The 11,212-nt window shown below is 35.4% G+C and overlaps 1 protein-coding gene across 5 annotated transcripts in view; it reads right to left on the bottom strand.

The window, feature by feature from the left end:
* Dym (dymeclin) overlaps positions 1-11,212 on the bottom strand; it is a 369,043-nt gene that overhangs the window by 106,948 nt on the left and 250,883 nt on the right. For all 5 annotated transcript variants that reach the window (XR_004514766.1, XM_033757360.1, XM_010621679.2 and 2 more), the window contains one exon: positions 8,792-8,894. Coding sequence is in view for 4 of the 5 variants with exons in the window: in XM_033757360.1 (XP_033613251.1) it covers positions 8,792-8,894 (103 nt within the window). In the remaining variant the exon portion in view is untranslated. The remainder of the gene's footprint in view (positions 1-8,791; positions 8,895-11,212) is intronic.

Raw genomic sequence — 11,212 nt, 5'->3', positions numbered from 1 at the left:
GGTTACTGACTGCAATCTTATCTTCTATATCTGAGAGCCTATCTTTGCATTGTTTTATTCTGTTGCGTATACTTTCAATAGAGTGTTTAATCTCCTGGATATCTGTTTGAATCTGTTTTATGGATTCCATTTCTTTCCTATGTTGGGCGTTTATTTTTTCCATTTCTTTCTTATGCTGGGCCTTCATGGCTTCTATCATGGTCCTGAGCTCATCTATTTTTTTGTCAGTTTCTGCTCTAGAGTCTCGAATCACGACTTCCATTTTGCTCACTATCTCTATGGTTATCTGGGAAATTATTTCTGTTTTGAATTTTTCTAGAGCCTGATTGATCTGTTTTGTTACTTCCTGTGCTTTGAGTTCAGGGTGTCCTGGTGGTTCACTATCGGCCTTTTCATCCTCATTTGCCCTACTGTTTGCCATTGGTGAACTGGAAGTCTGTCCTTGTGTCTTGCTTAAGTGTTTTCTCATTTTAATTTTTGTTGTCAGACTGTCCTTGGTTTAATCTCTGGATTATCACCCAAATCTTCCTGATATAGTTGCACCCTAGCTTCTGTGTCTCTAACGACCCACAGACATTCTCATCTTCATAACATCAGAGAAAACAGCTCATCAAATCAACGGCAATGCTTTACCCCAACTGATACAATCAGCAACACATTAAGATCAAGCACAACTTGGACACTGACCACCTGTGGTAGTCACTAGTCTATCACCCTTAAATCATTTGAATTAAATTGAAATCAAGAAGCAGTCCAGAACATGTCTGCAGGGAACAAACTTTTCAATATAGTATATTTACCATTTAATGGCCCAGACAGAGTGAGGATGCAAGACCCCTGATCTCAGTTAGCTGATTGCTGAACCCCATGACGCTGACTGACCTTGGGCTGCAAGGCCCAGATTGAGTTCCCCATCCTTCTGAATGGTTGACCTCCAAAACGTTCTATTATAGGTTTCCCCCGCCCTTTCTTTAAAGATGTTCAAAGTTGGGAACTCAGAAAAATACCCTTGATGACCACCTCTGTCTTTGCAGAGTGGGTCCAAAGACTTGCACAGTCAGGAGGTCTGAGAGTGCGGCGGGGGGGGATTTTGGGGTTCAGGGGCGCCCGTGTGGCTACCTTCCCGGTGCTTGAGTGATGACTGCTGGGTCGGGAGCAGGCATGGTTCTCCTTCCCGTGGTGGATCCGGGCCCGGCCTACCTTCCCGGCGCTTGAGCGATGACTGCTGGGTCGGGAGCATCAATTTTTCTTTTTAAAACAGCTGGGGATGTAGCTCAGTGCAAAGGCCCTTAGTTCAATCCCTTGTACAGCATATATGTGTAGATATTATGATTGTTTATATAAAGTATAAGTTATATATAAATCCCAAAGGAAAATTTCAAGTTTACAGTGAAAATTCTGCAATAGCACCTTAGCAAAGTCATCAAGATAAACATCACCAGTAATACATATCAATATTGTGCATTCTCCAATAGTATGCACGGAGAAGGCACATCACCTCTGAAGCATTATACCTAAGGAATTGTACCATTACGCTGACTACATATGAGAAAACATCAGACAAAACCAAACTAAGGTATATTCTACAAAATAACAAACTAGCCATCTTTAGAAGTGTCAAGGTCACAGAAGAAAAGAAAGGCCATGAAATATGACAACAAAATTTAATGTGAGATCCTGAGTTGGATCCTAGATAAAAATGAGGGCATCAACATTAAAATTGGTAAAATACAAATAAGATTTGTATTTTAGAGTTTAGATAACAGTACTGAGTCACTGCTAATTTCTTAGTTTTGATAAATGTTATGCTTATATAAGATATTAACAAAAGAGAAGACAGTAAAATAAATATGGAAAGTCTTTAAAATAACTGTAAATCAAACTACTGGAAGGGAAAATGAGAGGTGAAGAAGAAAATACAGAAGGAAAGGAAAGTAAGCGATATGTATACTTAAAAATGTCAAGATTCATGACTATAAAGAATATAAAATAAAAAGTATGTTGTCTTTTCTCTTCCCTTCATTCTGATTCCCCAGAAGTAATCATTATTTAAGTTTCCTGTGCATTATTCCAGGAAAATTTAATACATATTTTCAAACATTCATGTATGTGTAACCTGTAAAGTATCCTTTATTTGATTAATATACTGAAGTATTGATATCTTTCATATAAATTTACATGGATTAAATTCAGTTTAAAAATACCTGCAGAATGCTGCATTGGATGAACTTAAAGTGTAATTAGTTCCTATTGATGGATAATTTGTTACTATTTTTTTGTTCTTAAGGCAATAAAATATGTAAACTTTGTGTAACTGAGTATATAATTGAACTATCAGTTTCTTTTCTTTTTTTGGTACCAGAGATCGAACTCAGGACCTCGCACTAACAAGGCAGGGGATGGCACCACTGAGCTAAATCCCTGGCCCTTGAATCACCAGTTTCTAAAGTTAAACCACTTCTTAAGAAACATAGTTTGCTTCCTTGAAAGCATTATTTTCTTCAAAGTACAAAATTTATTTTCTCACAGTCACCTTTGTATACTAATCTCAGTCAAGCTAATGTCTATCTGTTATTTCATGTAGCAATAGTTATTTTTGAGTTCTCAAGAATTTTTTTTTAATGGCTTCATCAAGATATAATTCACAAACCTGCCATCATGCACTGTGAGGAGGAGGACCTGTCACTGTGTGCAATAAACTGCCAACTCCTACTTGGCTTTGCACCTTGGTTCCCTCAGAACCACAGAAGCAACTGCCTCATTACCTACCTGTTCAAGAAAAAGGCCAATGTCCCAGAGAAGAGCTAAGCCTGGAAAAGTTGGCTGTTTCAGGGAGGAATAATGGGGTGGATCAGCAGTGCTAGCCCTATGAAAAACCTATAACTGGTGTAAACTGCAAAAACAGCATGGGGTTGTGCCCTAAGAATGACTTCTTCATGGCAGAATAGAGGTGGAGAAGAAATCCAGTGCAGTGCCTACCTTATTTCAGACAGAGTTTGATCAGGCACCATTTTGGGAAGGGGTTGAGTGTGTGAGACTGAGTCACCTATACAAAAGTTTCATTACAGGACTGAAGCATTACCTACCAAAGAGACTGAGTAAGAGAGAGCCCCAGAAGACAGATACAGATAGGTTAAGGGCTAGACACAGATACCCTGAGAAGTTAAAATTCAAGCCAGGAAGAACATGGGGCCTGCATTCCATGGTGGAAGGCCTGATTGTAGCAAGAGTGGCTTTCAGAGGTGATGAATCTGAAATTGATGGCATTAAGACCAGCAGTCAGCTTGAACTTTTGCCCCACTGCCTATACCTAGCAGAGACCAGTGGTCTAACTGCTTCTTTGGATACTAACATGAGTGGGAACATGATTCAGCTTGGACAGTTGCCATGGTCTGGGGTTTACAGACAGAAGGACCTCTTAAACAGAGACCTATCTCATAATCCTACAGGTTATAAAGAGGGGCAGAGAGGACTGTAACTCAGCAGTTTCCAAAGACTGAAGGTCTTGGAAAGAAACCACTCATTTGGAAATACATAAAAATTTTTAATTCATTTTTTCTCCTTTATTGTTATTTTTCTATTTTGCGGTATCTGGAGTTTTCTATTTTCTTTTTTCAATTATCTTTGTGTTTTTGTTTTGATCATACTGTTGAACACTGTTCTATTTTTAGTGGAAGTAAAACTGTTCCATTTAGTAGATATTCACTGTAGGAATTATCTGGTTTATGTTAATGTTTATACTACAACCATATATTTCCTTTCTCCTGGTTATAACTCAGGAGGCTGAGGCAGGAGGATCACTGTGAGTTCAAGACCAGCCTGGGCTACATAGTGAGTTCCAGGTCAGTCTCAACTATATAGTGAGACCCTATCTCAAAAAAAAAATATATATATATATATATTAAAAGCAACAGAACATGAAAAATGGATCCAACAGCCACGAGATGAATGGAATTAGTGACATGAATTAGAATTAGTGAAAAATGAAAGGGGATAATAAACTTGTTTACAGAATAGCAGGAAACTTTCCAAACATGAAAAAAGAATTTAATATATAGATAAGTGAGGCACATAAAACTCTAATAGTGATGATCAGAAAAGAATAACTCCCCAAAAATTCATGGTCAAAATATCAATCTAACAAGAACAGAATTTTAAAAGTTGTTAGAGAAGAGAAACAAATTCCTTATACAGGAAAACCCATTAGAATTACAGATTTTTCAACACAAACCTTTAAGGCAGTTTCCCCATTTGAGAACCAAAAACTCTGGAGTTGCTACACTTGGGTTGGAATCATGCTTTTATCTCTTAATAGCTATGTGGTAATAAAAAAAAGCTTCTGCACAGCAAAGGAGGGCATCAGCAGATGGGAAGCAATTTTCACATTCACATCATTCAACAATAAGAAAATTTAATAATTATCATAGAAATTACCCATGTCCACTATATGTAAGAAATTAATCTTTGACTAGAGAGAATGATCAAACAATTCTAATTGCACATCACACATATATGACTGAAATTTAAGCCTTTATCAACTCAGGACACTCCTTAAAGTGTAAAAATGCATTTAGTTGTCCTTCTTTATAGACTGGTTAATATGCAGTCTATTTTTTTAAGCTTATAATATGACAATTGCTACGCCTTTAAATAGCATTCAGTCCTACTGGCTGAGAAATAATTACACAAAATAAGATAGTATACCTGTATACTTAATTGGGGAGGATGTTTGCATGTGTCTGAGAATTCATACATTCCAACAGCCACATTCTGGTCTCAAGACAGCTTTATACTCTTAAAAATCTCAAAAAGCTATTTTATGTGGATTATGTGTATTGATATTTACTATAATAGAAATTAAAACGAGGAAAACTTAAAACACAAGAATGTAAAAACATACATTTTGTTAGCTGTCAGAGCAACTACTATCATTCATTGTGTAGCCTCTGGACAATGCTTAAGTACAGCTATGAGAGAAAAAGTAAAAATGAGATGTGGAGAACCGCTGAATATGTATCTGCACAGGAAGGTAGCATTATGCTTGCTTAGCAAGTCAAGGATAAATCTTTAGTTACTGTTTAGTATATGTGCTGCTGAAGTGAGCACATTAGCTACTGTTGATACTCCTCAGTTTTTCTAATTCTGGCTCCTTATTCTTTTTGGCCAGCGTCTTTCTGTCTTATGCATGTGCATTCAACTTTTGAAGTCAGATGACAGGTCAGCCCTACAGAAAAATATGAAAGCTCTTTGATGAACAAAGAGTAACATAATTTCATTGCTATGGTTGCATCTAGAATAAAAGTTAGACTCTTCTCATTTCAAATAGTTGCTAAAATGATTGTCAGAAATAAGGGAAACAAAGCATATATGACACTGGGACAATATTATTACTTTTAAAACCATGATAATAGTTTAAAAAGCAGTGACAACTTACTTGGTATTTTTGTTTTCATATTCCATACTCAGGTTCTGTAACAACTAACCAAGGTTGTCTAAAAGTACATTCTTATTTTTTTAAAAAAACTGTTGAGATTCTCCTTTAAAAATTCTGTGCTTCCAGTTACTGAATTAAAGTTTATGAAACCCTGATATGAAGAGAGTAAAGCATGGGCAAGTCAACTAAGAACTTGCCAGTCCTGGTAGCAGCATTCTCTATCGTGAGCATTCTTTCTCCCCACAGAAGACTAGAGGACAGTTTTTGTTTTATTTCCCCTTAAGCAGCCAGGGCAGTTTCCTTATTATCTAAAACTTCACTGAAGGGTTTCCCCTGAGAGGTTCAGACAAAAATGGTTGTACTAAAGTACTAATACTAATGTTTTTGTTACTTGCAATTTGCTTTCTACATCTTTACTCCACTGACTTGTGAATTATATAGTGTAATGAGTATAAACATTTTCCTAATCAACTCAGAAACCTCTAGGTAGATTCAAAGTACTCTATGCACTACAGTGAAAAGAAACACATCATTTCTAAGCACTTACTCAAACTCTTTGCTAATACAGTTTATTCAATCTTGGTACAGAAAGTGTGTATCTGGGAATTCACAGCTGCATTAAGATGCTTTCTTTCCTTTTCCTTCTTTTATGTACAAGTAGTTTAAAGCATTAGTTTATGATACAAAACTTTATGTGACTGCTGGCAAAGATACTTAATAAATCAAGAATAAAATTTTAAGCTGGGTGTGGTAGTGCACGGCTGTAATCCCCAGCACTGGGGAGGCTGAGGCAGGAGGATCGCTGTGAGATCGAGACCAGCCTGGGCTACATAGTGAGTTCCAGGTCAGTCTCAACTACATAGTGAGACCCTGTCTCAAAAAACCAAAATAAATAAATAAATAAATGGAGGAAAATACTAATTTTTCCCAGATAATGATCTCAACTACAGTGAGACCCTGTCTCAAAAAACCAAAATAAATAAATAAATAAATGGAGGAAAATACTAATTTTTCCCAGATAATGACTAATTTAAAAGAGAACAAGAGTGATTTCAAATGGGCAAATCACTTATACACTTATATATTTTGAGCAAAGAAAGTGAGCAATAAAACAGTTATCATGAAAGAATATGTTGCAGTGCTTATTTTTAAGATTACTGCTGTTTTCTTTAATCACCTTGCAGATCCAAGGCACAGAGAGTAATAAGTCACAATTAATGCCAAAGAAAGGCAGCAAAACTCAAGTTCATACATCTACTTGGAAAATATTGGGTTTTCCAAGTTTCATAAACACAAAAGTTAAAATAAGGACTGTTAATGATAGATTTCAAACAAAATTTTTCTAGTATTCTTAGAAATTTAATTTTTGTTTTGTGGAAATTTCATGAAAGAAAAAGTCAAATAATGGCTAAAAATTATAAAGTTCAATAATAGCATTCAAATATCTGTGACAAATTCAAATTGTCCTATCATTGCATAATCATCTCCTTGATTGGCAAATACCATTAAATATGACATTTCCTTTAAGAAATATAAATTTTATGGACTACTGATTAAAGAAAAATACTGCTTGGGCAATTTCAGTACTAAATAAATTGAATACTTTTTTGCGGAATAAATGATCAAAAAATATACGAATTAAATAACAATGATATAAAAGTAACAAAACAAAGATGAACCAAATTCAAGTTATTTGCAACATACTTCCCTGCTGCCATCTTGTTTCACCTGAGGTCTTCAAAGAGGTATCAGAAAGAGTTTTTACCTTATCACAAATCAAAGTAAGTCAGAATTAAATGAGCTGTTAAATTAATTTTAAAAAATGGACAAAAAACAAAACAAAATTATTAGGGGCCGGGGATTTAGCTGAGTGGTTCGGCGGCCTGCCTTGCAAGCTCAAGGACCCAAGTTCAATCCCCGATACAAAAAAAAAAGGAATATTCTACTTAGCAAGAAAGCTTTAGAAATACTTTCTGGAAATATCAACTTAATATCTTAATGGGTTGACAAATGCTTTCACAGTCTAGCATACATGGAGACTCATACATACAAAAATATATAAAACATGAGAAAAGGCTGGGGATATAGCTTAGTGGTTCCACCACCTGCCTTGCAAGCACAAAGACCAGAGTTTGATCCCTGGTACCAAACATAAATAAATAAATAAGCAAACAAATAAATAAATAAAATAAAACAGGAGAAAAATACCAGCAGTCAGGTTGTGGCTATACACAGCTATCTTTGTTTATTGGTGACTGATAATCCGGACTGGGTGCTATTCCCATAGTCTCCCATCAGCACAACCATTTAGAAAACAAAACAAAACAAAACAAAACAAAAACCACAGGAAACGAGAAAAACAACTCTTCAACTCTCTGGAGTGCACTGCCATTTCAAACAATGAGTATAAAAATTCTCTAAACATCAACCTACTAAATTGTTGGGTGATACAGTGAGGCCTCAATTAGAATTTCATGAACTTGTTCTGTGGCAAGATAATTTTTAGCACTCCAATTTAAGCCATGTTCTAAAGTTTAAGAAATGTCACAGATAGGGAGACCAGCCCTAGCGAGATTCCTAAGGCACTCTCTTTCCTATCAGTGTACAAGGTTCACACCTGTGCTGCTTTTATTGCATTCCATCAGCATACTCCAGGGTCAGATGGTAGTAAGGAATTATCTTTAAAGTGGGTGGAACAAAGGCAACATGTTACAGTACTTTTCTTCTGACCATGGCTAATAAATTTATAGTCCCATATTAGTAAGACAAGAGCCAACTGGATTCTTTTACCCACGAATGACAACTGGGACTTAAAAGACTGATGGGCTAGCTAAAGCCCATCCATGTCACAAAGACATGTTTTGGCGTGGCAGGAAAAAAAGTTGGAAATGCTATCTTACACTCAAGTGAGCAGAGAGAAACCTGCCTAATAGAAAGCAGCAGGAGAATCAAAATAGAATAAAGTTCAGAAACACAATGGGCCTCAGTAACAGGGTATTCCTGAACTTCATGGTTTTTCAATTTTAGGTTATAGTTCTCTGTGATATCCAGGTGTACTTCCCTCCTACTCCACTGGGTTCAGTGAGAAATCTTTGTATACTTACTATAAAATCCCTCCTTTCATTTTTGTGTAATTAGAGTGGGTTTGACTCAGATATTAGGATTCCTCATTATTAATAACTATTGCTTTACAGTTTTTTCTTCAATCATTTGACAATGATTAAAAAAAATTTTCCCTTGACACCTTTATTTGCATAGTAGAGGTTTCTGAAGGCAAAAATTTTGAGAACAGTAATGTTATTATAAATGTAACAATAAAAGGAAAAAATTTATCAATGAGATAAGGTAACTACTTACATAATCTGGTGGAGGAACATCACTGGAACTCAGTGAACCTCTCAAGGACTGTGTAGCTTGTTCCAGAACTTTGTTATGTTTTTTAGATAGCAAAGAAAACAAACTGAAAAAAAGGGGGAAAAATCTCAGTTATATTAAGAGAACTGTTACCTTTTCTTGGTCTAATATGGAATTATAAAGTCCCACAGCATGTTAATTATTCTAAAATGCACTTGTAAATAATTTCTTTTTACCTCTGTTAACAGCAAGATTAACAATACTACTTATGTAACAAAAAAATAGAATGAAGAGGATGGTTGAATAATAAGGATTCTAAAAGGTGAAGACTGACAGCTTAAAATTATGTTTCAAACACAGGATGTATTTTCAAAAGACTATTATATTGGAGAAAACAGTGGGCAGAGTTTGGGAAAAATGTTGGACATGAACTAACTTATGACTCACATTGTAAACTAGTAGGAACTGCTTGAGTTTATATATCTTAATTTCTCATCTTTCAAACACATATATTGGATTAAACAGACTATTTCTCTACAGTAAGTCATAAACTGTGCTTCTTTGTTATAGTTTTATGCCCTTATTTCTAAAACCAATGACATTAAATGTACTTATACAAACAGACACAGACATGCACACATGAACATACAGACATACATACAAACTCCCCTCAAAAGCCCCTCCGCCTCTGTACTGGGGATTGAGTTCATGGCCTCATGCATGTTAGGTAAGTCCTACACTACTAAGTTATTTCCTCAGTCCTTTGAGATTAAGGTGTTTTTTTTTTTTTTGTAGTGCTGGGGACCAAATCTGGGACTTCCTACAGGTTAACCAAGCAGTCTACCAGAAATCCATTTCCCCAACCCCAAATTTAAGTTTTAACTAACATTATTAAAGAAAAAAATTCTTTAACACACTTATTGATAATGCTAGGTGCTATATAAATCAAATACAACAGAAACAATGAATATTCTCTAAATCTCTACTCAAATACAGTGGAAATAAAAAATGGAGAGGAGAAAATGGTGGAGTGGTGATCAGCAGCAAAATTCAGCCTCTCCAAGATCTGGAATCCCGATACTGGAAAATAACAACTTGGTGAAGAAAAAAAATAATAGTACTTCACAGAGATTTAGGAAGGAACTGACAGGAAAACTGAAAGCTACAGAGAAGTTGGAGAGATAGACCATAATGCAGAGAAAAGAATAAACAATCTAGACCTTGTCCCTGGCTCATGGCTTATGGGGTTAGGGTTAAGGATAGAGTTAAAATTAAACACTGGGAATTAACCTAAGCAAGTAAGTGAAAAATCTCTATAAGGAAGACTAGAGTATTCTGAAAAAGGGCATCAAAGAGGACATCAGACAATAGAAATATATCCTATTCTGATAGGCAGAACCAACACTGTCAAAATTGCCATACTTCCAAAACAGATACATAGATAGAACACAATTCTCTATCAAAATACTGACAGCATTCCTTATAGAACTAGAGGAAAAAAAAATCCTAAAATTTAAGTGGACACCAGAAGAGAACTAGAGTAGCAATCCTAGGCAACAAGAGCAAGGCAGGAGGCATTACAATCCTGAACTTCAAGTTGTACTATAAAGTTATAGTTACAAACAACAAACAAGCAACAACAACAATAACAACTAAATAGCATGATGTTGGCAAAAACTCAGGCATGTGGATCAATAGGACAGAATAGAGGATTCAGAAACAACTCCAAACACATTCATCTATTTGGTCTTTGACAAAGGGGCGAAAAACTTTCACTGGAGGAAATACAGCCTTTAACAATGGTGACTGGCTATCCAGATGCAGAAGACTGAATCTACATCCATATCTCTCACCATGTACTAAACTAAAATTAAAGTGGTTCAAAAAACTAAACTAATTAAAACAGAGGCACTTAATCTACTGGAAGATAAAATAGGTAGAATTCTTTGTCACAGGCATAGGCAAGAACTTTCTAAACAGAATCTCAATGGTACAAGAAATAATACCAAGAACCAATAAATGAGATCATATGAAATTTAGTAAAGGAAACAACCAACAGAGTGAAGAGACAACCTACAGAATGGAAAAAAAAAAATCTCTGTCAGATATCCTTCAGACAGAGAACTAATATCTACAATATATAAAGAATTGAAAGAAAATTAGACCCTTCAAAATAAAAGAGCCAATCCAACAGGTGGCTGAAATGAACACATAGTTCTGAGGAGAATAAGTACAAATGACCAATAATATATTAATAATGTTCAACATTTCTGGCCATTAGAGAAATGTAAATTAAAACAACAGTGGTATTTTACCTTACTCCAGAAAGGTTATCATCAAGAAGTAATGTAACAACTACAAAAATAAAAGAAGATAAAAAAGAAATTAGATAACAAATGTTGGCTATGAGGTGGGGAGGCTTCT

The sequence above is a fragment of the Fukomys damarensis genome, unplaced genomic scaffold (assembly GCF_012274545.1).
Source record: "Fukomys damarensis isolate Sample0158 unplaced genomic scaffold, DMR_v1.0_HiC HiC_scaffold_30, whole genome shotgun sequence".
NCBI classification, from domain to species: Eukaryota; Metazoa; Chordata; class Mammalia; order Rodentia; family Bathyergidae; genus Fukomys; species Fukomys damarensis.
Note: the sequence above shows the minus strand (reverse complement) of the source record. Positions and strands in the feature narration are given on the sequence as shown.